This window comes from Camelus ferus, chromosome 6, assembly GCF_009834535.1.
Source record: "Camelus ferus isolate YT-003-E chromosome 6, BCGSAC_Cfer_1.0, whole genome shotgun sequence".
Taxonomy (NCBI): Eukaryota; Metazoa; Chordata; class Mammalia; order Artiodactyla; family Camelidae; genus Camelus; species Camelus ferus.
This window is the reverse complement of record NC_045701.1, coordinates 93,198,143-93,224,146: the sequence shown is the minus strand read 5'-3', so window position 1 is coordinate 93,224,146 and position 26,004 is coordinate 93,198,143. Positions and strand designations below refer to the sequence as shown.

At 65.8% G+C, this 26,004-nt stretch overlaps 1 protein-coding gene across 1 annotated transcript; it reads left to right on the top strand.

Moving 5' to 3' along the window:
• The first annotated feature begins 251 nt into the window (after window positions 1-251).
• On the top strand, window positions 252-24,140 carry AKT1 (AKT serine/threonine kinase 1). Its single transcript, XM_032482819.1, is given in 15 exon segments — window positions 252-497; window positions 3,190-3,328; window positions 15,099-15,227; window positions 17,895-17,995; window positions 17,997-18,007; window positions 18,205-18,352; window positions 18,675-18,806; window positions 18,890-18,955; window positions 19,921-19,989; window positions 20,292-20,417; window positions 20,490-20,618; window positions 20,730-20,944; window positions 21,266-21,353; window positions 22,808-22,910; window positions 23,174-24,140. Coding segments are annotated over 14 exon segments (1,443 nt in total). The 5' UTR covers window positions 252-497; window positions 3,190-3,282; the 3' UTR covers window positions 23,254-24,140.
• Window positions 24,141-26,004: the final 1,864 nt, after the last annotated feature.

The window sequence follows — 26,004 nt, the reverse complement described above, 5'->3', positions numbered from 1 at the left end:
GGCCGTGCATAGAACTGGGCCGAGAAGTGCGGGCTCACTGGACAAACTGGGAAACTGAGGCCAGAGAGGACGTGGCCTGGGGACAGGCCCCAGCAGCGGGGCGGCGGCCGGCCGGGCTCAGCTAGCCGCTCGGCCCTGGCCCCCTTCGCGAGCTCCCGGCCCGCGGTGGGGGCGCCCCGGGCGGGCGGCGGAGGCGGATGTGGGCGGGCGGCCGGGCGGGGCGGGCGCGGGGCGGGGAGAGGGCGGGCCGGCGGGACCGAGCGCGGCGGGCGGGCGGGCGGCCGGCCCAGCGCAGCCAGGGCAGCCAGCGCAGCCCGGAGGAGCGACCCGGCGGCCGCGCACGAGCTCCGGGTCCGGCGGCGCGCGAGGCCCGCCCGAGCAACGCCCGCCGCGGCCTCCAGCCCGGCCCCGGCCGGCCGGCCCGCGGGGATGCGGAGCGGCGGGCGCCGGAGGCCGCGGCCCGGCTAGGCCCGCGCTCGCGCCGGACGCGGCGCCCGGTGAGTCCCCGCCCGCCCGCCTGCCCGCCTGCCCGCCGCCGCCCGCCGCCCGGGCCCGGATTTCCTCCCCGCGGCCCGGCCGCTTTGTTCGCGGCCGGCGGGGCCCGGGCGCGGGCCGCGCGCAGCCGGAATGGAGGAGCGGGAGCAGGAAGTGGCCGAGCGCGGCCTGGGCGGGGAGGGCGCGGGCCGGGCCGCCGCCGGGGGTGCGGGCCGCCGGCCCCTGCCTCCCTCATGACCTTGGGGAAGCGGCTCCGCCGGGCGAGGCCCGGGCCGCGGCGGAGGGGTGCGGCCGGGCGCCGAGGGCCGGAGGCTGGGACACCCTTGCGGCCGGGGGCTCTCCGGGCGCCAGGCCAGCGGGGCGCGGCGCACAGGAGGTGCTCGGGGGGCTGAGGAAAAGGCTCGCCCCGGCCCTCGTTCAAGTTTGTGGGTGGGCCCTGGAAGGAGACCTCGTTTTCCCGTAGACAGAAAGTTGTACATGGTGGCTAGGTGCCCAGGCCAGCCCACAAAGGACTACAACCCTCCTGGGCCCAGAAACTGGTTCCTGACCTGGGTGGGTTCTGGAGTGCTCTCCACCCACCCCAGAGGCTTGGGGCCTGGAGGGCGGCTGGGCCCTGTGGCCCGACCTGGGGTATCCCGGGGCAGCTGGTGAACTTGTCAGTGGGTGGGACTGGTTCCTAAGTATGGCCGTGGTGGACAGAGCTGGGGCCATGGGCCGCGGCATTCACTCCTGGCCTCCTCCCACCTAGCTCCAGACCAGCCCTGACCGTTCTGAGCCCCTGGTCTAAGTAAGGATCGGGGTACACTGGTGGAGGCTTGGTTCCCTGCCACCTAGCCAGACATAACAGATCATAAAACAGTGTTTTGGAGGCAGAGGCAGAGGGCCCCTTCAGAGCATAGATGATGATTATTTTTTTAAAGTTGTGACTTAAGTAACAATAGTAGTAGTACACCTGTATGGTGCAGGCACCCCCAGTACAGAAGCAGCGGGAAACAGAGGGCCCCTCCGTGCCTCCCGCCCTGTGCCCAGAGGCAGCCCTGGCGCTGGCTTGGTGTGCGCATTTCTGTGCAGATGCACACTGCCCTGTGTGTGTGCGCAGATACACTTTTACATACGGGGCTCTCGGCAGCTGTCTGACTCTGTCAGCGGCAGGCCTTGCTCACTCCCAATTCGGGGTGGGGGGAAGTCCAGAGGTCTTTGAGTCCCGCCCTCTGCCTCCAGGCCACGCCCACCCAAGTGTGACCAGAGTCCCCTGTACCTATATGCCCTGTGGAGCTCAGAGCCCTGTCCTTGGTGGGGTCTTCCTCCGGGGTCTTCCTCCAGTGTCGCCATTCCTGCCTGTGGGCCTGCACTTTCTTCAGGCAAAGAGCATCTTTCCTCTCCTTGTGTCAGACACGGGGCAGTGAGTGGGGTCTTCCTGTCCTTCCAAATTTAGCCTAAGATCATCAGTGCACAGCGACCTTCTCTGGATGCCCAGCCCATGCCTCAGGAGGCCAATAAGCTGGGCTGCAGGAGAGTGTCTAGGCGGCTGTAGGAAGACCCACATTGAGAGGGATCTGTTCCAGAGTACTCAGGGTCTCTGCCTGGCCTGGGGGGGTCCCAGGGAGGAGTCTTTACTGGCCTGCCCTCAGGATTGCCCATCAGGAGGGGTAGCAGAGGACTGTTCACGGGAAGAGTGTCCTCTCGCAGGATGCCTGGAACCAGTGACGTGGGAACTGGGTTTTGAGGGATGCCTAGGAGTTCATCTAGTGGCGGAGCCATGGGGAGGGCTGTGCAAGATCAATGACCAGAGTGTCCAAGGCTGCTGGTGGGCCACTGCAGGGCGGTGCCAGTGCCTCTGCATTTGTGCAGGCACCCCCCCCCCCATTTGTTGCTTCCTGAATGCTGTGATTATGGGTCTGTAACCACCCTGGACTGGGTGCTCGTTACAGACAGGGCTCATCTGAACCTCTCTTTGTCCGCATCGCCCAGTGCTGAGCCTGGCAAAACCAAAGATACTGGGTACATGTGGGCCGAATGAATGAACCAGATTCAGACTGGCAGGGGCGCTGTGGTTTAGGAGGGGCTTGGGGTTTCTTTGGGGTGGATGGGGGGGGGGTTCATGTCACCCTGGAGGGCCCCGGGCTCTCGTTTGCACTAGCCGCCTGCACTCCTGGCCCTGACTTCTTCATGTTTGAATTTCTCTCCTCTCCCAGTCTGGGGCAGGGAGGAGGAGCCCTGTGTCTTACCTGGGAACCCCAGCCTGAGGGCAGGAACACCATGGACAGGGAGAACTGGGCACCCTCACCAGAGGATTGGGGAGGCTGAGTGGTGTGGGCCGAAGCAGTCAGGGGGGTCTACCTGGAAGAATTGGCTTCTGCTGGGTCAGCAGGTTAAGGAAGCCAGGATATACCAGGAGGGCCTTTTTGGGGAGGGAGTGATTTGTACAAAGGCCAGGAGGTGGGAATGAGGGCAATAAGGGGGGACAGTGAGCTCTGAGGGCTTGGGGGTCCAGGAGAGGTGGTTGCAAGGGACTTGAAACCCAGGTGGAGGGGAGGCCTTGGCCTAAGGAGCCATGTGAGTGACATGAACTCTATCAGGTTCTGTGGCAGGAAGGCAGTGCTGGGGGTGGCAGTGTCTCTGAAGGCTCCCCTGGGGGTATGAGGAGTGTCCCCAAGCCCAGCACAGCCTTACACTTCCCTTTGCTTCTTCCAGAGGCCGTAGGTGGTGGTTGGGCTCGGGGAGGACCCTGCTGAAAGGAGTGTGAGCGTGGTCTGGGCTGTGTCGGCCCACAGGAGCCTCGGCACCATGAATGACGTGGCCATCGTGAAGGAGGGCTGGCTGCACAAACGAGGTTAGTGTGTGTGAGGTGGCCTGGGCTGGGGGTCCCCAGCTTGCCTGGGCTCCTCAGGTGGCGAGGTGTGGGCAGCCTGGGCTCCTGGACTGGTCTGGGTGAGCGTCCGGGGCCCAATGTCCCTGCAGCCTGAAGGGCGCAGCCTCATGGGACCTCCCGGGCAGGGATGTGAGCCCTGGGGTGGCATGTGGCCTGTAGAGTGGCTGCCTGGCGGGGCTGCGGGCGGGGAGAGCCACCCGCTTTCCTGGAAGGCGGTGAGGACACTGGGGCCCGTCCAAGGCCTGGCACACTGGCGGCCCGGGGCACTGCCCGAGGGCTCCTGAGGGCAGGGCTGGGCCACTTGGCCTGGCCCAGTGCCAGCCTCAGGCCTGGCCATGGAGGGTAGGTGGCTCTGCACCAGCCAGGGCCCTGGCTTAGGGTGTGTTTGTGCTAGAGTGGCTGAGCCTGGTGCCCACCCGGCCTCCCCTCTCCTCACTCACGGGGCCCTGTTCCCAGGGAGGGCTGGGCCAGGAGCTGGTTGGACGAGAACCTGGGCCTTGGCCTCACACTTCCTAGCCCTGCCTATGGCCCCCTGCCCTGCTCCCCTCAGATGCTTAGGGGTCAGCATTGGGGGGATGGACGGGCCACATGGCCAGGGGCCCTGGGCAAGTCACTCCCTCCTGCTCCAGGTTGGGGATTGGCCAGTCACCACCCACCCTCCCCAACTTCCTCTTCCTCCAGACCTGTTCCCTCAAGGCGATCCCACTCTGGCTAGCCACCAGCCAAGTCACTCCTCACGCATGCCCTCTAGGGAGGGTATCCCCCTCCCCACCTCAGGATCCCACAGGCTGTTGGGTGGGGGGGACCTGAGACACAGATGGAGCAGACAGGCATGGCAAAAGTGAGTGTCATGAGACTGGGTTTTGTGGGATGCATAGGAGCTCCCCAGCAGAGCAGGCTGGGAAACTGCAGGAGCTGCGATGGGAAGCAAAGCAGTGACGGAGATGAGACGTCAGGGGGGCTGCAGAGGGCTCGGAGCAGGGCATCGAGGATGTGGTCAGCTGTGTGTGTTTAGTGCTCATTTTGGCAGCTGCAAGGAGGACAGTGTGCTGGGCCTTGAGACCTAAGCGAGGAGGCTGCGGGCGCCTGTGGTCGGTGGTGAGCCCCTCTGCCTGGCGTCCCCCAAGACTTCCTGCACCTGCCAGCCTCCCCCCATGGTTACGTCTTCCTGATGCCAGGAGGACCTCTTCTTGTGCTGGGAGCTCCCTCCATCAGGTCTTGCTCTGTCTGGATCTCATAGTCCTCTTGGTATAAGGGAGCCCCTCCCTGAGTCCCCATCCTCCCCTCTCTGCCTGGTGGCAGCACAAGAACACACCGGGGACCCTTACCTCTTGATCCTTGGCAAATGTTTGTTGACTGCCTGTTAGATTAAGGACCAACCTAGGAGATGCCTGGTCCTTAGGGCTGCCAGGGCCCCTGTCCCAGTTACTGGGGCACTCACTGGGCAGCCAGGGGCAGGAGGGAGTGCCCTCTGACGCCCGGGTGCATCTCAGAGTGCCACTCAGGGTGTACGTTTGGAAGGTGCTGGGGGCACAGGGCATTAGGCCCTGTGGGGCTTCCAGGGAGCTGGATTTTAACCTGATTCGGCCGCCCTGTCACTGTGTCCTTCTCCAAGGGCAAGTCTATTGATTCCTCTGTGGAGGTGGGGGAAGGCTGGAGGGAGCAGAGGGCATGGTTTGTGGGAGGCCCCAGGGACGGGGTGCAGCCCTGCTGCCCAGCCCCCAGTCTCAGGCCAGGAGAGAGGGTCCTAGCCCCCCACTGCCTGGGCTCTTCCTCCAGCCTTCGTGCTACCCCGGGCAGGGTGGTGCAGCAGGGTGGCCGGTCAGGGGCAGCGCTGGCCCTCTTGTGGCCCAAGAGGGGACGTTCCTGCCCCGATGGGTGCCTGGCTCCAGGCCTAGGCCCCGGGTCCCACCTGCACTGCTTGCCCTGCTTGCCCTGCTTGCCGTGGAAGGCCTGCCCTCGAGGATGCCCCCTCCTCCGCCGGCCCCTGGTTCCTGGGGACCCCTGTGCATCGCAGACGTGTCCCGCCGCCCCCACTACTGTCTTATTCTCTCTGGTCTCCCATCCGTCCCTCCTTCCGTCCTTATATGAGTCTGTTATTCCGCACAAGTGGTTGGGCCTCTCCTGCGTGCCTGACGTTGGGGTGACTGGGCAGAAGGGGCAGAGGGGTGGGAGAAGGCTGGGTTTGGGGTAGGTGTTGGGGAACTCAAGGGCGACCCCAACGTGGGGCCGGAAGTACATGGTGGCGCTGTTTCCCGGGGAAAGCGTGCATTTTCTTGGCTGGGGCAGTGGCAGGATCAGGCGGCCTTGGTCCGCAGGCAGGTGGACATGTGGGTTGATAAACTTAATGGGCAGGAGGGTGGATGGTCTGAAGATGCTTCCGCACACGTGCTCCCCTCAAGAGGCCTCCCTGCCTGTGTCCCCACCCCTTCCTCTCAGGAGGAGTTGGAGGAATGGCTGGAGGAGGGAGATGAGCCTCTGTGGGGGCGGCTCTGGGGAGTGGGCAGAGGGCTCCAGCCCTCCTCGGCCCCCCTCCCCATCTGTGGCCAGCAGGGTCATGTTGGCCCAGCCCCTTCTTTGGCCAGGGGTCCGATTCTGAGTGGGAGTGGGGGTAGGTAGGACGGTCCTTTAGGACCCAGCTCCTCACAGACCCGTGCGCCCCCACTCCACACCCCCACGCCCTGCTGTTCCTGCTTCTTCTTACCCGAATACTGGGCGGCTGCTGTGGGATAAAGGCCTGCCCCTGCCCAGTCTGCCGCCTGCCTGGTATCCTGCCTTGGGCCTGCACATGAGGGGTGATGGTACCTTCAGGGGCTGCCTGGGGGTTAAGTTGAGAGTTGCGGGGTGGGGGACAGACCCCTGGGCCCTGCTCCTCCTCCCAGCCCTGGGGACATGGGCTCCCATCTCTTGGGAGTAGCTCAGGCTACTTCCCTGGGGTAGAGCAGCCAAGGAGGCAGAGGACAGCCCGGCTGGGCAGCCCGTGTGGCATCTCTGGTCCCAGCCTTGTGCTGACCTGCAGGACCCAGGCAAGTCCTCCGGGCCCTAGTGCCCCTGAGTGTCCAGCAGGGGGCTGGTCCCCAGGAGAGTGAGGTCAGGCTGCTAAAGGCCCAGAAAGTAGTAAAGAGGAGGGTGGGGCCGGGTGAGGCCAACAGGGACTGGGGGCAGTTGTCCCGGGTGGCAGGTGGACATCCCAAGCTGTGAGTAGGTGTCTCCAGAGGCGGGCGGACTTCTTGAGTGAGAGCGGGACATCCCGCGTGACAGGCAGGTGTTCCGCGTGGTGGGCAGACACCCCAAGTGGTGGGCAGCCCTGCTCCAGCCCTGGTGCTGGGGCCGGCGGATGTGGTGCTGCTCAGATCATTGTTAAAGATTCGGTCTGTTACGTGCGCTCCACTGATTTTTAAAGGTTGATAGTTTATAAAATCCACCCTCCTTCAGGGTCAAAGTCTGGCTGGACTTGGCCCAAGGCCTCTGGTTTGCAGACTGTGTTCTGTGTGCAAGGACCCAGGCCTGAATCTGTGCCCCCAAGGCCCTGTGGTCCCTGCCCACTTGCCCTGGTGCCTGCTGGGCTGTGCATCACCTGGGCTGCCACCCAGCCCCGTAAAGAGCTGCTCCTTCACCAGGAAAGCCCTGCGTGCAGGGTCCCATGCTCGGAGCCTGTGGTGTGGTAGTGGCCACCCAGCCAGGCCTGTGACTGTCCTCCTGGGTGTCCCTAACCCATGGACGGGCCAGCTGGACCAGATGGGCTGGGAGAAGGCAGGAGGCTAGCCAGATGCTGGGCCCGGGGTGGAGGAAGGGACTGCAGGCTTGCACAGCTGAGCAGGGCCTGGGTAGGGGGGAGGGTGCCGCCCTGGGTCACCCCTGGGCTCAAGAGGGACCAGCAGAGGAGCCACCAGGCCACAATCTGGCAACCCAGGGTTGAGGGGCAGGTGGAGGAGAGCCAGCCTGTGGGTGTGAGGATCTTCTCGCCCCTGGGATCCTGCGAGGTTTGCCCGGCGTGTGCACATATGTGTGTATGTCCCAGCTTAACTTCACCTCTGGGAGTGGCGGGCCTGGCGGGGCCCTGTATCCATGGAGCTCTGGGGGCCAGTGCCTGGTGCATCTCAGGCCTTGCTGTGCCCCCCACCCTGAGCCCATTTCTGGCTCGCACCCTCCCCCGGCTCCAGGCCAGAGTGGGCAGGCCCTTGTCACCCCTGCTGAGCTGGTCCCCGGTGTCTGGTGGGGGAGTGGGTTCCTGGGCCCTGGCTCCTCCCCCACCCCCAGACCAGGCTAGATCCTGCTTCCTGGGGCGGCCATAGGCATTACCTGCCCCTTCAGGTGGCTCTGAGATAGAGAGATGGCGGTTCCACTTGCTGACACAGGCTTCCACTCATCCCCAGTCCTGGGGTGCCACAGCAGGGAGCCCTGGAGGGAACATAGAGGGGCCGGCAGCAGGGGCTGAGGCCTGCGGGGGGTCTGTTGATCCCCTCTGAGCACGCACTGCCTGGAGGCCCTGCGGGGCTGAGGGTGTGCACGTGCATGCTGCTAGTTGCTCTGCTGGCGTGAGGGGCCCCTAGGACCATTTGGTGGGGGGGCTGCTTCCATCTCCCTGCGCCCGGGCTGGGGGATGGGCTGTCCTGGGCCTCCAGCCCCTCAGTTTCCCTGGCTGTCGGGTGAGAGGTGCTTAGGTCTCGTCCAGGACGTGCTGCGGTGGATGTGGCTTTGGTCTGAGGGTCCCCTCGGTCTACTGAGGCAGCTCATGCAACACTGGCCTCCACAGGGGTCCAGCGCTACCCGGGGGCAGGTCAGTGCAGGCGGCCAGGCCTGAGGGCCTCTGCTCTGAACAACAGTGCCCAGGACGGAGGGAGCCTGCTTCTGGAGGGGTGCTCCTGAGGCCGCTGGTGGTGGCACGAGGCTGTGGCGTGTGGCTGTGGCCAAGGCTGGCCGGCTGGCGTGGGGCCAGGTTTCCTGTTTTGTGAGTGTGTTGAGTTTTCCTTTCAAAGCAAACAACAAAAGAGGAAGTTGGGGCGTCCTTGCGCTGAGGGGTGAGGGGTCACTGCCCGCCCCCGCCCTGGGTTCCTGGGCCTGAGCCTGCTGGGCCTTGGTGGGCGGTGCTCCCGCCACCTTCCTGGTCCTGAGGTGGAGGGAAGGGGACCCGGGCCACAGGACCCACCCAGCCACCGTGGCCCTGGGACGGCCTCTGCTGACACCCCGGCCGCCCCAGGGAGCAGCATAGTGTGTGCTGGATAGGAGGGAAGCTGAGGCCTGGAACCGGAGGGGCTGGAAGGCCAGGGCAGAGTCTGGAGCCCCAGCCCCAGACCCCTGTCCGCTGCCAGCGCTCAGGAGAGGCCTGGGCTGGGTTGCATTAGGCCAGTTCCTAGAAGTGCCCTGGGAAGGCGGGGGCAGGAGGGACTGGCTCGCCGCGGCTGGCGTCCCCTCTGCCCAGGCACACCCGGCCAGGCTCATGGCCAGCGCCCTCCCCGCGGGCCCTCCAGTAACCAGAGCCAGCGGCTGTCTCTGTGGGTGGAGGAGGCTGCTGCTCCCGCCCCCTCATCACACACCGCCCCGGCCCTGCGGCCTGCGAGAAGGGCCCCCCAGCCCGGACCTGGCCTCGGGCGGGTTGGCAGAGGGCCCTGGGGCCCCAGGCGGGCATGGAGCTGCGTGCCCTCCACTCTGCCACGCCCTCGCTGCCTCTGCCACGCCCTCCGCTCTGCCACGCCCGTGCTGCTCTCTTCCCGCTCTCCGCGTGTTTCTTTAACCTTAGGACACGATAGACTTGTGTTTCAGTGATGTTGGAGTTGATGGTGTAGGCTCTTTGCTGCCAACTGTGCAGGCTTTGGGCTCAGATTCCCTGGGCACTGGATTGGGGCTCACAGATCCCTGGACGGGCCCTGGAGCGCAGCCCTCTGGCCCCGTCATCTCCTGATGGTTCCGCCTGCTCAGAGGCCTCAGCTGGTTTTCCCCATCAGGGGTAGGAGCCCGACAGCGGGCCAGCCTCACGGAGGAGCCCTCCAGCGGGCGAGGGACTGGTGCTCCACTCCGGGCTGGGGGAGGGGGACAGCCAGCCCTGCGTCGGGCATGCAGCCAGCCCGGGTTTGGGGGATCTGTGATGAGCTCAGCTGGGGTGTTGGGGGTGAGGTCCGGGTGAGTGGCCAGGGACATGAGGTGACAGGGTTGGGGACTGGGAGGATGGTCTGCCACCGTCTCACGGTGGGGGCTGAGAGAGGGCGCGCTGTCAGAGCCAGGCCTCGCTGACCTCCAGGCTGTCCTGCCGCGGATGTGGCTCTAAGTTAGTGAACAATAAATGAGGCAGGCAGCTGGGAGGTGGAAGGCCCTTTGGAGGGTCCCTCTTGGCCTGGCCCTCTTTCCGTGGTCCCCTCCCCTGTGCAGGTGTACTTTTTCCTGGGAGATTTAGTGCTTGGAGCCCCACCGCATCCCTGGAGGCCCTGGCTCAGTGAGGCTGGGGGTCACTTAGACGCCAGGGTCTTGCTTCTGCAGGGAGGGAGGTGTGGGTAAGGCTGGCAACCGTGGGCTGTCCTGGCCCCTCAGGCTGCACCCTGGAATGAGTCTCCGCCAAGGCTGTGTCCACGGGGATGGCTCGGCTGCCGTCCCACCTGCCCGCCAGGAGCCAGTGCTGCCTGTGTTCACTCCAGCCCGCTCCCCTCCTCTGCCCTGCCAGGGGAGCCCTGGTACTTCTCTTGGTTTGGCTGGGTCCCTCCTAGGTTCTTGGCACAGCTGTGAGAGGTGTGTCCCTAGGGAAACGTTCTAGAAACCAGAACTTGCATGCCATGTGGACTTGGGCAGGGGCTGCCCGCGGGCCTGGGCCAGGACTGGGGGTGTCAGGAGTCCCTTCTTCTGGAGCCCGTGACCCAGGAGCCAGCGGATGGGGGGATGCTGGTGGACTGAGAGGCCTGGAGGCTGCCCGCTTTACCTCCTGGGTCCCCCCTACCCCTAAAAGTGCAGGCCCCAGATGCCCCTGCAGGCAGAGGTGTCGCTGTGGCTGCCCCTGGACCCTGGACCCAGCCCAGGTCATTCAAACCCAGCTCCCCCGAGCCCTGCAGTGGTGAGGCCAGGTGCACATCAGGTGGAGAGGGCAGGCGAGGCGGTGCCCTAGCAGCCAGCTCAGCTGAGGGAGTCGAGGAACGGGCTGAGGGAGGCACCCACGCGGGGCTCAGGAGGCTGGATAAAGCCCGCTGGGTCCAGCGCAGGGGGAGCAGGTGGGGACGGGAGGAGCCCCTGGGCAGTAGGGCAGTGGTCGTGTCTGGGGTGTCTCTGAATAGGCAGTGATGTGGGTGAGGGTCACTAGGCCTCCAGGGGCAGGGAGACTAGAGGTGGTGGGCGCAGGCCAGGGGCCCAGCAGACCAAGGAAAGGCCCTGGGGACCAAGCCAAGTGAGCAGATCCAGGAGGAACCTGGGGCACCGCTCCAGTGTGCTTGGCAGTGGCCAGGTGTGTGGTGGGCTAGGGTTGGGTGGCCTCTTTTCTGGCCTGTGTGGTGCCCGAGGAGGGGGCAGGGTTTTCAGAGATGGCTGGGCAGGAGGGATGTCCAGGCCGAGGTGGTCTGCAGCTGGCTGCAGCTGAGGGGGGTGGGTGGGGGCAGTAGGTGGTGAGAGGCCCCGAAGCTGGCGCCAGCACTGTCCTGGAGCTGCAGGAGGGAGCAGAGCAGCCCGCAGGGCCTTCGGCTGTGCTGCCCCCGACGGCGTCCCTCCCTCCCTCCCAGCCCATCCCCGGCCTCCAGAATCCGGTGCACTGGGCTGTGGCCTTGGGGCCCTGCCAGCTTGATGGCAGGGACCAAAGGCCTGCGAGGAGTCCTGTTTGTGTCAAGGAGTAAGGCCAGCCCATGCAGCAGGACCTGGGACTCTGGTCACCACATGCCTCCCTGGGACCTGAGAGCCCTTCACGCTGGCCTCAGTGCCCTGGGGAGCCAGTTGGTGGGGTGATCCCGCCTCCTCTGCCTGTCTGCTGCATGGGGCCGGCCCAGCCAGGCTCGGGGCTGTGCTGGGGGAACCCCTGTCTTCCTCCACGTCACCCCCTTGCTCTCCTCTCTTCCAAACTGGTGGTTCATGCCCTTCCGGGGAGGACCCCGGGAGTGCTGCCCTCTGAAAGGCCGTGTCCTGAGAAGCAAGGAGCAGGCTACATGTGTCACCCAACAGGCCAGGGCTCGCCGTGAGTCTGGTGTGCCCCCTGCCCCACGCTGGACACTGGTTCCTGGGCCCCAGGGCTTTGGCCGACTGTTCGTGACCTTGCATTTTGCCAGTGGGACAGGGACGTGGGGATACGGGGGTCTGGGCACAGGCCGAGGCCCAGCAGGCTGGGCTTTGAGATGACCTGAGCCCGCACCAGCCCCGTGCGGACGGACCGCCGTCAGCAGGCCGCTTGCTCACTGCGCTGGAGGAGGGAGGTGGGCGCCCTGCCGCTGTCGGCAAGCGATGGTTGTCTCGACGGCAGGGGACCGCGCGGTCGTCGCTGTCAGCTGGCGCCTGCTCCCCGGGCCTGCTGGGGCTCGCTTTGCTGTGGAGAAACAGCTCGGCGCCGCCTGGCGCCCTGCCAGCCACCGCCTGCCACCGCCACCACCGCTGCGGCAAAGTGTTTATCCAGCAGTTTCCCCGAGAGCTGGAGACTCAGTATTCACGGAGCTCAGGGCGTGGCGGCCGGTGGGCTGTGTGCTGGGGGCTTACAGGCCCCCCACCCCCACCCCGAGACGCCTGGCAGGGGGTACTCACATGTGTCAGGCCTGGGACACAGAGAGCCTGCCCAGGGTAACTGCTTCCTTGCCTGGAGCCCTTGCTGCAGGCGGGTGGGCCTTGGGGTCACGGGTTCAGGGTGACATGGGTCCCCTTCGCTGGTGGCTGGTCAGGACTGGGGTAAGTGTGGTGCCGTAGGAACTGGGGGCATTGTGGGTCCCTCCTCAACCCTGGCCCGGGGCTGGGCTTCTGAGAGAATCCCAAGGGGGCTGAGCAGCTGCCTCCTGCCTGCCCGCCCAGGACAGACCCTCCAGGTGGGGGTGGGCACCCAGGTTCCTCCCGGTGCCTGCCCCCAGGCTCCAGGCTCCGGCAGCAGGCACAGGGGCCTGCTGAACCAGCCATGATGTGGGGCTCCAGGCCCTGGTCTGAAGTGTCCACCCCGGTGGGACAGGGTGGGTGGGGGCCCTTCTGAAGTACTGGGTTGAGCTTGGGTGGAGTGGCAGGGGCTGGGTACCTGCTGACCTTTGACGTGGCCTCTGTCGGGAGATCACCCCAGTTGTGCGTGAGCATCTGGCCTGGGAGAATGGTGGGGAGCCCTATTTAGGGAACAGCTTTCTGAGAGGCAGCCTTGGGCTTCTCTGTCTGTTCCCAGACGGAGGTTTGGCGGCTCCCACTCTGAGCATGGACTGTGCATCTGTCTTGCCTTCATCCCCTTGCTGGCCCATGGGTGTGTATGGCCCAGAGGACAGAGCACAGCTGTGGCGGGGCACGGGGTGGCTGCCTGCTCCCCTCCCCCCATCCTGTGTCACCCCCAGTTCCAGGGGTGAGGAGGGTCTGAGGCCCCATCTGTCTGGGCTGACTGCCCACCCGGTGTCCTGTCTGGCCTGAACTCATTCAGATGCAGGCCACGGCCCAGGTCACAGCTGGAAGCCCCCAAGTGACCAGCTGGCTGGACCTCTGCAGGCGGGAGCGTCCAAGGGGCTGAAGAAAGGGGGCTGTGTGTCTCAGGGTCTTGGCCCTGGCCTCCCCAGTGCCCCCCAGGGTTCCCGCTCCTCCTCTGGGGGCCCGTGTGCCAATCTGCTGAGGAGGAGGCCCAAGGGAGGCTGAGGCCCCAGGGAGGCTGCCTTCCCCGCCGGCCATCGCTCCCCACAGTGTGCTTTCGGCTCCTGTGCCCTTCATGTGGGGTGGCATCAGGGGACAGTGAGGGGCTGGCCCTGGGTCTGGGGGCTGGCAGGAGGGCCCAGCAGGCTTGTGGCCCCTCCCCACAGGCTCAACAGTGTTGGGTGTTTGCCCCCTCCCCTGGTTCTGGGCTCCAGGACCTTCCCAGGCAGGCTCCTGGGGTGTCGGTGCGGGGTCATGTGGCGGGGGGCGGGGCCACGTTCCAGGGGGGTCCCGGACCCGATGAACTGCCAGCCTTACCCACAGCGGGGTCTGAGCCCAGCCTGGTGTGCGGGTCCTGCGGAGCTTGCCGACTGCCTGTGCGGGTGCGGTGCTGGGGGCCGTGCTGGGCGCGGTGGGGGCAGCAGCAGTTGGTGAATCAAGATGGATTTTCGGGGCGGCGCGAGGCGCTCATCACTCTCCCCGTGCAGTTAGCGTCCTGGGGAGCAGCAGCTGGCAGGATGGGAGGCACTCCATCAGGCGCCGACAGCTCCAGACTGGCACGCAGGCGGGTGGGAGCGAGCCCGCTCCGCTTGTGCCCCCACCCCCGCCGCGGCTGTGCTGGCCAGGAAGGGGTGCCCGAGAGGCTGCATGGAACCCGTGAGTGCTGGAGGGGTCCAGGGCTGGGGGGCGGAGCCAGTGTCTGAAGGTGGCCGCACACAGCCTTCCCAGCTGGTGTCCCCAGGGCTTTGGAGGGCTCTGCGGGACTGGGGGGAGGCCTGCCAAATGCTGTTGGGGTTGGGGGCCAGTGACTGGCTGAGTCTTGTGTCTTCCTTGTGTTGGTGGTGACCCCTGCCTGGGCTCCCTGGGGAGGGGTGCTGGTAGTGGCTGGAGCCCTGGTCATCCATCCCCCCAGAGGCCCTGGGTCCTGCATGGGGGGGTGGGGCAGACAGAGGGGGCGCATCTGGGATGGGGCCTTTGCCAGGTGCCTGTGTCTGGGGCCCAGCTTGTCAGGAAAGCCTGGCCTGGAGCTCAGGGACCCCTTCCTGCTCCCCGCCCGCTGCCCGGTGGCCCTCTGTTGGAGCGGGTGCCTAATTAGTAAATTCTTCGTTGTTGTTGTTGTTCAAACTCCTTGCTCGGCAAAATGTAAATGAAACATTTTTTCTGGGTGTCAGTATGAAAAATGGCAGCCGCTGCCGTATCGCAGAGGACATCTGCCGTGGTGCCGAAGTGCAAGCGCCTGTATACAGCTGAGGCTGCAGAACTTGGGGGACACTTCCCTGGGCTCTGAGGTGGCTGTGGTGGGATGCAGGGCCAGGACCGCACAGCTGCCCCCCAGAGCTGGCTTCCCTGCGGAGCCCACGGCAGTGCTCTGGGCCCCTGGGCAGTGAGTGTCGTCCCACGGGTGGCAGGGGGCTCTGTCCGGCGTGCCCACCCTGGGGACGTGCTCCAGGTGGGCTTGTGTCACAGGCAAGTCTGTGCATCCCAGTCTGGGTGTGGTGCCAGCCCTCGCACCGCTGGGTCCAGGCTCTATCCTCTGGGCGGGGGCCAGCTGCGGCGGGCAGCCCGCTCGCCATTGTCACAGTGACTGCTGTAGCCCCCACTTGGCAGGACGCTGGGCGGGCGGGGAGTGCTCTCTGCCCTGAAGCCCCCCGGCTGTAGCTGGTGCCTGCACTGTTGCTGGGGACCCTCAGGCTTGGGCCGGCCTCCCGCCAGTCGTACCCCTGCCCCCATGTCCAGGTGCCCACCCACCCCCTTGCCAGCACAGGTTGTGGGGTGGGCTCGCCATCAGAGGCGCTGCACTTTCACGCAGTGAGCCCTGCTTTCTGGCCCGCCCCCTGCGAATCAGGGTCAGCACCCCAGAGTCAGGGCGTCCTGGGTGCAGCCGTGCCGGCATGACAGCTGCGGTTTGCCCTGGGCATGGGGGTGGGCGTGGGGCCCAGCAGCCGCGCCCCTGACGCCCGCTTGCCCTCAGGGGAGTACATCAAAACCTGGCGGCCCCGGTACTTCCTCCTCAAGAGTGACGGCACCTTCACCGGCTACAAGGAGCGGCCACAGGACGTGGAGCAGCGCGAGTCGCCCCTCAACAACTTCTCCGTGGCACGTGAGTGCGCCCACGGCTGCCGGGTCAGGACCAGGGTGCTGGGCTGGTGGGCAGGGTGGAGGGCGCCCCCATGCTGGGTTCCCGGCCTCTGTCTGGGGCCGGCAGCCGGCCGGGGACCAGGCTGGGCACGCTGGCTCCGAGTCTCCTTGGGGACTGGGCAGCGGCCGGCTCTGCTGCCAGGGTCTCTGTGCTGAGGTCCGTTTTGTTCTGAGCACTCTTGCTCTGGAAGCCAGAGGGCCTGGCCTGGGGCAGCTGGCTGGTGGGGGCCCCATTTCCATCGGGGCCACTAGGCCTCTTTCCACAAAGCCCCTGGGCAGGAGGCAGGAAGAGAGTGTGGAAGGGCCACCCAGCTTCTGGGAGCCTCTGTTGCCCCAGCACTGGGTCTCAGAGGCCCCGGACCCCACACTGGGCCTTTGCATCCGCCCTCCACTGGGTGCGGGTCGGGGCTGCCCCGCCCGTGGAAGGGTGAGTGTAGCACTGCCGGCCTGGGGTATCTCCAAATGCTCAACACACTGGTGCTTTTTCTAGACAAAGTGTTACAAGTGGCCTCGTTCCATACCTGCAGGTGGTAGTGGGGTAGGGGGAGCAACAGGTGTGACCCTCTCCATGGGCTGGGAAGACCCAGGCGTGGAGGCAGGCCAGCTGGTGGGATGCTGGACCAGGCGGGCCTTCCAGCCTGGGCCACGTTCCCAGCGCTCAGCCGGGGCTGCTGCGGGACACGGGCCCAGTGGGCGGGTGAGTGATGGGCTCACTGACTGGCAGACCCCCGGGCCCTCCTCAGGCTGCTGCCTGGGAGGCAGAGCAGTCCCAGCTCCGCCCCAGGCTCCTCCTTCCTGTGCCCCTCACCCTCCCTGCCAAACGCCCTGGGAGCCTAGGTCCTCCAGCCCCCTAGCCCGCCAGACCTCGGGTTCTGGGTCCAGGGTCTTGGGAAGGGGCATAGCGGAGGTGGCCTGTCCTCGGGCTGTCGGGGAAGAACTTCTAGCCTCTGTGGCTACAGATTTCCAGAGGTGGGGGGTGGGGGCCATCCTGTCCACACACCGCCGCCCTCTACCCCCGCCGCCATGTGCCTGGCCCTGTGCTGCAGGGGGAGGGGCACGGCCAGCATTCCCCACCCGAGGGCTTCTAATGTGATCAGCAGGGGCCCTTCCTCACAAGGCCCCAAACTGGGGGGGCTCCCTCAGAGGGGTGCTTTAGCAGGGTCTGGTTTCTATGAGCCCTGAGCCCCCAGCCCAGGCTCCTCAAGTCTCAGCAAAGCAGCAGATAAAACAGGAGCCCTGGGATGAAGGGAGGCCTAGGAGGCAGACACCCTGTTCCTGGCTGCCTCATGGCCGTGTGGGAGCCCCCGCTGCAGGCGCCAGGCTTCCCCTAGGGCCTCCCTGGTGGGGCTGGGGCTTCAGGGCTTGGGTAGGAGGCTCGGCCAGGGCGGGTGCTGCCTTGCTGGGGGGTGAGGCCCCTTGGGAGTGTTTCCCACGCTGAATGCGGGGGGCTGGAGTGCTCTCAGGAGGCACATGGAGGGGTGGGCACCAGCCAGAGGGCCTTCCTGAGCAGTGGGTGGGGCTGGGGCCTTGAACCAGGCTTTAGGCCAGCAGGAGCTCTGGGCCAAGGAGCAGAGCCCTGTGGGAAGGGAGGTGGCCGGGTGGGGGCTCCTGCACCAGGGCCTCTTCTTGGGATGGATCCAGGGATGAGGGGCCGAGAAGTCAGGCCCTAGGATGGGTGTCTCCAGTGGGCTGAGAAAGAGGGGGTGCTGGGGACCCAGAAGGCTGGCCACAAAGATTTCCCTCCCTCCCCTGCCCCGTGGATAGGGCATCATCCCCACAGGGCTGGGCCCCAAGCCCCCTCTTGGCCCCCAGGCCTGGCAGACTGATCCTCACTCCCTTGCACTTGGCTGAGCCCGGCCAGGGCCCCTTGCGGTTGCCAGCGCTTAGACGTTGGAATGTCGGCGGCCCCTGTGCTGGCCCCACGTCCCCCTCCCGCCTCGCACAGGCTGGGCCAGAATCCAGGCTCTCTCCAGGCCTGGGGCACCCCTACAGTTCCCCAGCAGCAGGTGTGCGTGTGCTCCAGGTGTGCATGATGCTGGTGTGTGTTCTACGGGTGTGCACAGTCCAGGTGTGTGTGTGTGCCCCAGGTGTGTGTGTGCTGGTGCGTGTTCTCTGGGTGTGCATGGCCCAGGTGTGCGTGTGCTCCCAGGCGTGCTAGCTTGTTTATATTCCCATGTGCATCCAAGGGCCTGGGCTGCAGCGTGGGGTGGGTACAGCCCAGTGACCCCAGGGCGGACAGGCAGCCTCTCCGGAGGGCAAGTCACTACCAGCCTCCATTCTGGGACTGGCCCTGCTCCAAGCAGGGGAGGTTGGGGCGCTGGTCATCGTGTAGTTGGGAAAATGGTGGGCTGCTCCTACTCAGGTTGGGGGAGCTGCTTTCCCACGAGGCCTCCTCTCTGCTGGCCCCTCCCCAGGACCTCTTAACCTCCAGTCAGTTGAGGGCCATGGCCTGGTACACAGGGGGCCCAGAGACCGAAGGAAGGGCCAGGGAGGGTTAACCTGACCCAGCTCCAGACGCCCCTACGGAGTGCCTCACAGCTCAGAGCCGAGGCCCAGCTGGGGCGGGGAGGGCTGGAGACGGGCTCGGGAGGGGCTGGGCCTGGTGCAGATGGATGCCCCCTGCCTGCAGAATGCCAGCTGATGAAGACAGAGCGGCCACGGCCCAACACCTTCATCATCCGCTGCCTGCAGTGGACCACGGTCATCGAGCGCACCTTCCACGTGGAGACAGCCCGAGGAGCGGTAGGAGCTGGCGCCCTCCTCGCAGCCCCGAGGGCCCCGCCTCCTCAGGCCCCTCTGCAGGGCCTGAGCACCTGTGGCGGGCCCAGGCTTCAGGGCAGCGGTCTCCCCGAGGCCCTCGCGGGGGTCGCTGAGGTGGGGCTGTGGAGGGGGAGGCCCCAGACCTGGGCGAGGCTGGGGCCTACCTGACCGCCTTGCAGGGAGGAGTGGACGGCCGCCATCCAGACAGTGGCCGACGGGCTCAAGAGGCAGGAGGAGGAGCTGATGGACTTCCGGTCGGGCTCGCCCAGCGAGAACTCGGGGGCTGAGGACATGGAGGTTTCTCTGGCCAAGCCCAAGCACCGCGTGGTGAGGCCCGTCCCCCTCACCACGGTCAAGGGTCCCCATGGGCTGGCGCAGGAGGACCTCGGCCTTCTGGGTCCCCACCCTGCCTGACTCTAGCACAGGCCGAAGCGAGGGAGGGTCACCAGATCCGGAGGCCCAGGTGCTGTCACTCCCACCATCCCCTCAAACCCCAGGGCTCCGAGTTGGGGCACGTGGCCCTGCGATCTCCTACGAGCCCAGACCCCCACGGGCCCCACCTGTGCTCAGCCCCGAGGCCAGCCATGGTGGCCCCGGGCCTCTGTCAGCCCCGCTGCCCCCTGACCTGGTGCCTGTCTGCTGCCCTCAGACCATGAATGAGTTTGAGTACCTGAAGCTGCTAGGCAAGGGCACCTTCGGGAAGGTGATCCTGGTGAAGGAGAAGGCCACCGGCCGCTACTACGCCATGAAGATCTTGAAGAAGGAGGTCATTGTGGCCAAGGTAGGGGCGGGGCCTGGGCGGGGCCTGGGCGGGGCCGGGGGCCCTGGGTGGAAGCGGGCCGCTCACCGGGCCCTGTCCTCCAGGACGAGGTGGCCCACACACTCACAGAGAACCGTGTCCTCCAGAACTCCCGGCACCCCTTCCTGACGGTGAGTCCCTCCTGGGCGGGCTCACATGGGCCAGCCTCTGCGGCTCGGCCATCCTGCGTGCTCAGAACTCGGGCCGGCGGTGGGGGGGGGGGCGCTGTGTGTGCTGCCGCTGGTGCACAGAGGGCCAGGAGCTCCCCATGCCAGCCCTTTGCACAGCCTTCCACCCCTTTCCCTTGGAGGCTCACGCCAGCAGGGTCCCTGTCCTGGGGGTCCTTGGCCCAGGCAGGGTGTGTGGAACAGCAAGGAATTAGCGAGAATCAGTCTGCCTCTCTGCCGGGCTCGGCCAGCTCTGCTCCCGGGTGGTGGGAGCAGCTTGTCAGCAGTTGGGTCGATGAGGGTCAGGACTTGGGTCCCGAGTACCTGGGGCTGGCCTCCGGGGTCTTGTCCCCAGGGCTGCCCAACGGGCTATCCCCTCTGCTTAGGTCAGTGTCCTCGCTCCAAGGGACGGCTTGGCCCAAAGCAGGGGCAGAGCAGAGAAGCGGTCACACTTGGGGCGATCTTGCTCCTAGGACAGTTTCTCAAGAGAGACGTCTGCCGTATTTGAGAGCAGGCGCCTTTGCTGCCCAGACTCGCTCATTTGCCTCGTTTTGCCCTTCGTTCCGTCTGTCCGGCTGGACTGGGAGGAAAAGACACGCTCTGGCAGGCCCTGCACCCTTCAGTGGGTCCTGTCCCAGACGCCACGTTGAGCTCTGCACGTCCAGCTGGCCCGACCGTGTCCAGCCTCGTGTGGGTCTCTGTGGGGACAGGGGTGGCAGGGGATCTGAGCGCTGGGGAGGGTCCGCGGCCCGAGGTCTGCAGATGGTCTCTCGTGCGTGTCTCTGTGAATGGGCCAGTGACCAGGCCAGCCCTGCAGGGGAGCCTCACAGGGTCACCGGGACCTGCCAGCTTCCAAGACCTTGACTCACCCCCAGACCTTGGCCTTGGCCTGTGGCGGGGTGGCGGTTCCAGCTCTGCTCCCCTCGTAGGCCCTGAAGTACTCCTTCCAGACCCATGACCGCCTGTGCTTCGTCATGGAGTATGCCAATGGCGGTGAGGTAGGGCCGCATCCTGGGCTGGGGTCTCCTCCCGTGAGCCTGGCCCCCAGGGTCCCTGCCCCCACACTGGGCTGCGGTCTCTGCCCGTGGCTCTGGCCCCCAGGGTCCCCCCCCCACCCCGCGCTGGGCTGGGGTCTCTGCCCGTGGCCCGGCCCCCAGGGTCCCCCCCACCCCGCGCTGGGCTGCGGTCTCTGCCCATGAGCCTGGCCCCCGGGGCCCCGGCCACCCCCACCCCGCGCTGGGCTGGGGTCTCTGCCCGTGGCCCGGCCCCCAGGGCCCCTGCTCAGGCTCCCGTCCTGCAGCTCTTCTTCCACCTGTCCCGGGAGCGGGTGTTCCCCGAGGACCGGGCGCGCTTCTATGGCGCTGAGATCGTGTCGGCACTGGACTACCTGCACTCGGAGAAGAACGTGGTGTACCGGGACCTCAAGGTGCGGCGCGGCCTGGGGTGGCGGGGCCGGGGCACGGGGAGGGCGGGCTGACACGGAGGCCGCCTCCCGCAGCTGGAGAACCTCATGCTGGACAAGGACGGGCACATCAAGATCACCGACTTCGGGCTGTGCAAGGAGGGCATCAAGGACGGCGCCACCATGAAGACCTTCTGCGGGACGCCCGAGTACCTGGCCCCCGAGGTGTGCGCCTGCCCGTCCCCCTGACTCCCGCGCTCCGAGCCCCCGCCCGCCCCCGCTGTCCTCCCAGGCGCCCATGTGGCGGCGCCCCGTGAGCGTGCCCCTTGCCCCCAGGTGCTGGAGGACAACGACTACGGCCGGGCGGTGGACTGGTGGGGGCTGGGCGTGGTCATGTACGAGATGATGTGCGGCCGCCTGCCCTTCTACAACCAGGACCACGAGAAGCTGTTCGAGCTCATCCTCATGGAGGAAATCCGATTCCCGCGCACGCTCGGCCCCGAGGCCAAGTCCCTGCTCTCGGGGCTGCTCAAGAAGGACCCCAGGCAGCGGTGAGCCCCGCCCCGGGCTGGCATGCGGCCAGTGGCCTGTCCCCGACACCCCCAGACTCTGGCCAGCAGTCCCCACTCATGGCCGGGGTGATGTCCTTGGTCCCGGCTGACACAGGCCGAGGAGCCCCTCATCTGCTCAGGGAGACCCGGCCCTGCCAGCAGCCCCTGCCCACCGGTGTCCTGCCAGGGACCGGGGCCGTGCTGTCCGGTGCTGCACCCAACCTCAGCCAGTGGGAGGAGGGGCCTGAGGCCTGGCGGGGTGAGGGGGCAGGTGGGATGGGGTGGGGGCGGCACTGTCACGTGGCCTCCCTCCCCCCACAGGCTCGGCGGGGGCTCCGAGGACGCCAAGGAGATCATGCAGCACCGCTTCTTTGCCAGCATCGTGTGGCAGGACGTGTACGAGAAGAAGGTGGGAGGGGCCGTGCACACCTGTGCACACACACATCCAGCCACTCACACCCACCCCTGCACACTCCCCTGCCTGTGTCCCCTGACTGCTGTCCAGGGCCGTCCTTGTTCCTCCATGTGGACTCCCTGCACCTCGTGCCCCGTGAGGCTTGGGCACCAGGGTTCCCTTCTGCAATGCTGCGTGCTGAAGGCTGCTGGTGGGGTGAGCGCACCGCCTCCCTGCTCTCCTAGTTCCTCCAGTTGTCTGACCTTGATCCTTCCTGCTGCAGGAAGGGCCCAGGTCTGCCCTCTGGGCTTGCGGGAGCAGGGATAGCGCCTGCTGTTCTAGCACGTGAGGAGGCCTCCCAGGAGCGAGGCAGCTGCTTCCTGCCCCTGTGCCCCTATCCTTGACCATCTGAGGGGCCTGGGAGCCCTAGGCCTAGCCCAGGCTGGTGGGGTGGCCTGCAGGCTTGGGAAGGCATGGAGCACACTTGCAGCCCTCTCCTCCCCTGCAGGCCCCACATGGCCACACGGCCTCCATCCTCCCTGAGACAGGGCACCCCCACCTGCTCAGCTTGTCCGGGGTCCTGCCCCGAGGCCTGTCCCCTCCTGGCCCTGCCCTCGAGGCTCTGCTGCCTAGTGCTGACCCAAGACCCACTCTGCTGGCTCTCCTGGCTCATGGGGGCAGCCCTGCCCCAGGCCGGGGTCTGGGGTGTGGGCAGGCTTGCTTCCTCCCGAGGCTGTGTGCTCCCTCCATCCCTCTACTGTTGCCCTCACGTCCTGCCTCGCAGCCTAATACTGCCGGAGGCCACAGGGCCACAGTGGGGACCCTGAAGATGGGATCCCTGAAGGGTGAGGCTCCAGAGGGGCCGTGGGCCGAAGAGGGCCCAGTTGCATTCCCATCTTCCGGGTGGGGAGCTGGGTGAGGAGGTCTTGGGGGGCCCATCACGGCGGTGCTTGGGCATAGCGTCCCCCTCATAGAACCGGCCATCTGGCTGGGGCAGGCACTGGCCGGCTGCTCCCCGCGTTCCCTCCTCTATTTGGCTGGCATTAGCTTCTGCTCCCTGGGCCTGTAGGAAGTTTATAAAAAATGCAGAAAGAAAAACAAGAAAGGTAGAAAGAAAGAAAAGTGGGCTTGTCCCCTTCTGCCTGAGGGTGTGGGGTTGGGGTGGGGGGCCTTCGCAGCCGGGCTGCACTAACTCCTGTCACCTGCAGGGGCTGTGAGCACGGCCAGCCCTGCCCTTCGCCAGGGGCACGTGGGCATGGGTCCCCGACCGCTGCCCTTTCCTCCACAAGTCTCTTCCCAGAACGCTGTCTGTGGGCAGGTGACTGCTTGCCCTTTTCTCGGGGCGTCAGTACTGGCTGGGGACACTCCACTGGAGACGGGACGCATGGCCCAAGCCCGGGGCTCGGCTCCCTGGGGGCCCGGTCCAGGGCCAGGTGCTCAGGTGCCTAACCCAGGCCCCCTTCCTGCAGCTCAGTCCGCCCTTCAAGCCGCAGGTCACATCAGAGACGGACACTAGGTATTTTGATGAGGAGTTCACAGCCCAGATGATCACCATCACGCCACCTGACCAAGGTGAGGGTGGGCCCTCCTCTCCCGGCCACAGGACTCAGAGGCTGCTCCCCGCAGGGAAGCCTGCCGTGTTCAGGGTTTTAGTGGAAAGGTTCCCTTTGGAGGGTGGTGATCAGGGTGGGAAGGCCGCAGTCCCCCTGCCCCGGCATTGCGAGCGTGGGGTCACTGAAGCCTGTGTGGCGTCGGGGAGGCTAGCCTTCTGGGGTCGGCCTCGGATTCCCTGGTGCCCAGGTTCCGAGCCCCCCTTTCTGCCTGCCCTCCCACAGATGACAGCATGGAGGGCATGGACAGTGAGCGGAGGCCTCACTTCCCCCAGTTCTCCTACTCAGCCAGCGGCACGGCCTGAGGGGGCCAGCCGGGTGCGCTCAGGACACTGCCATGGGCAGCCATGTGCTCCGGAAGACGGCTTCCGAGGATCGGGAGGAAGCCTCGCTGGGGGTGATCTGTATTTAATGCCCTTTATTTCTGGATGCGTCTGGGCGGAACCATGCCGCTCCGGTTGCGTGCTGTGGGTAGGGCTGCCTGCCTTGGGCGGCGTCCCCCCTGGCCAGCCAGGGCCAGGGGAGAATGGTCGGCAGTTTTTCTTAATTTATTTCATCCGGTTCTCCAGACGTGGCCTCGACCTTCAGAGAGATTAGATTCATGTGGGGAACTGTTGAGGACTTCTGCAGCCACGGGCAGTCGGGGTCAGGGTGGGCCCCCTGCCCACAGTCCCTCCGTCCCCCTCGCCAGCTGTCCCCGGCTGCATCTGTCTGGGCCCGACCTGGGGGCCCCAGAAGCAACCTGGGCGTGCTGTGCTGGCCTGGCCCCTTCTCCCTCAGGGTGGGCCGCGCGGCAGCCCCTGGTGCTGAGCCTGGAGGAAGGCGGCCCTGAGACGGGGTCAGGCTGGGGCTTGCCCATGAGAGGAGCCAGGTGGAATCTGTTGCTGTGTCTCATGCTGTTCACGTGCATATTGGGGGTTGTTCATCTTAGAAGAAAGCCCTCTGTCCACCCCGTCCTGTCGGGACCGCCCTCCCCGATGGCTTCCCCTGTAGCACTTGTCCTGTAGAAGCTTCACTCTCCCGCTGTCACCCCAGCCCCGCCCCAGCGCCCTCTGGAGGGGCCATTGCTGCATCCCCCGTGCCTCCCGGCCAGACGCTGCACTGCACCATGGCGTTTTTTTATATTCAACTTTAGTATTTTTACTATTATGAGCCTTCCCCCTAAATTCTTCAATAAAAAAATTGCTTTTCAGCTTTGTGGCTTGATTTGCTAGGTGAAGGGTGAAGGAGCGTGTGGCTGGCCTGCTTGTGGGGGAGCGCCCTATCCTTCCTGCCTGGCCTGTGCTGGGGTCGGCCCACCCCGCGGCCTCAGGGATGGCCTTTGAGGGAAGATGTCCCGCGACCCAGCTCCGGCCAGGCTCGCTGGAGGGGAGATACCCTGGCCATCCCTGTCCCCACCTGGCTTCACCCCACCCTCATGCCCCTGAGGAGGCCACCCAGACTGCACGGCCATCTACCCACCAGCTCTGTCCACCCGGCAGACTCTGACCACAGGAAGGAGTGGGACCCTGCAGGACCCAGAGCTGGTCAAGGTGGAGACTCACCACAGCCAGGCCCTGGGCCCCAAGGAGGCCCCAAAGAGCCACCTGCTGGGGGTGGCACAGCAAGCCTGGGACAGTGACCACATGGACAGGGGGACCCGCCCTGAGCCCGAGCAGCCCAGCGGGACATGAGACGGGCGCCACCTTGTGGGCGTGGAGAGGAGTCAGCTGCCCAGCTCCAGCCCAGGTGCCCGCGGAGGGGTGGGCGGAGCCCCAGCTGCCGCATCTGTCCTGGGGTGCGGCCAGGGATGCGACTACCAGACGTTCACAGGACCTGGCAGCCAGGCCTAGGGGAGGGGGCAGGAGCTGCCTGCCTCTCCAGGCTCCTGGACTGTTGGCCCTGACAAAAAGGCACTCCTTGTGGTGGGTGGCCACCCCTCTTCTGCTGGAGGGGGTGCCGGCAAGGAGCATGGGGTCGTGGGGGTCAGTCCGGCTGGGGGCGGTGTCCAGAGCAGCCCAGTTCTCCTCTGGGCAGTCCTTTACAGAACTGGTGGTTTCACTCCAGTACACAGTTTTTTTGGAAACCACAAACACACCAAATGTTACCTATTAAGTGATGCTTTGGATTCAGGTTTCAGATACATAAACATACGCGTCAAGTTGGAGCCCTGGGCACTGCTGGAGGGAATGGAGAACAGCAGGGAGGGTCCTTGAGAAACGAGTTTGCAGTGACCCCACAATTCCACTCTGGATACGCACCACGAAGAGTCGCGAGCAGGCAGGTCTGGAGGAGGTAACCCTGCACCTCTAGCAGCACCCTTCACCGTAGCCTCAAAACGTGGATGCAGCCCAACTGCCCGTGGACCACGAAGGGGCTACCAAGACGTGGTCCAGCCACACGACGCAATGTCATCCGGCCTTGGGGAAAGAAGGAAATTCCGACACCTGCCCAACACGGATGGGCCCTGCGGACGTCACGCTGAGTGAAGAGGAAGCCACAAAGGAGCAGAAACTGTGCGACTCCACCTACTTGAGGTCCCAGAGCCGTCAGATTCTTAGACAGAAAGTAGGGTGGGGGGGCCGGGGCTGGGGGAGGGGAGTGGTGTTCAGCAGGGACAGAGCTTCTGTCTGGGAAGATGAGAAGGTTCTGGGGACAGATGGTGGTGACGGATGCACAACCATGTGAATGCACTCAACGCTACAGAAATGTGCTCTTGAAAGAGGTTCAGGGGCTTTTATGTCACGTGTGTTTTAACACAGTAAAGAAAAGGGTATTGTAGAAACCAGGAAACACAGCAGTGTATCCTCAAACTTGGAGCAAGTGGTACCCTGACGTGGCAGGCGTGCTGTGGAAAACGGAGCTGAAGCTGGGCGTCGGGGGGCCCAGCTGGCCAGGTGGAGGGGCATGAGCTGCTCCTTCCCTCGGGACCCCTTAGCTGATGGGGGGATGACTGGGCTGTGGGAGTGACTGGGTGATGGCCTTAGGGACCGTTCCTGTGGCCCCGGACAGGCTTCAAGGTCATGACCTGGACACAAGCACAATCTTGTGTGTCCCAGCCAGGTGGGTGTGGCCAC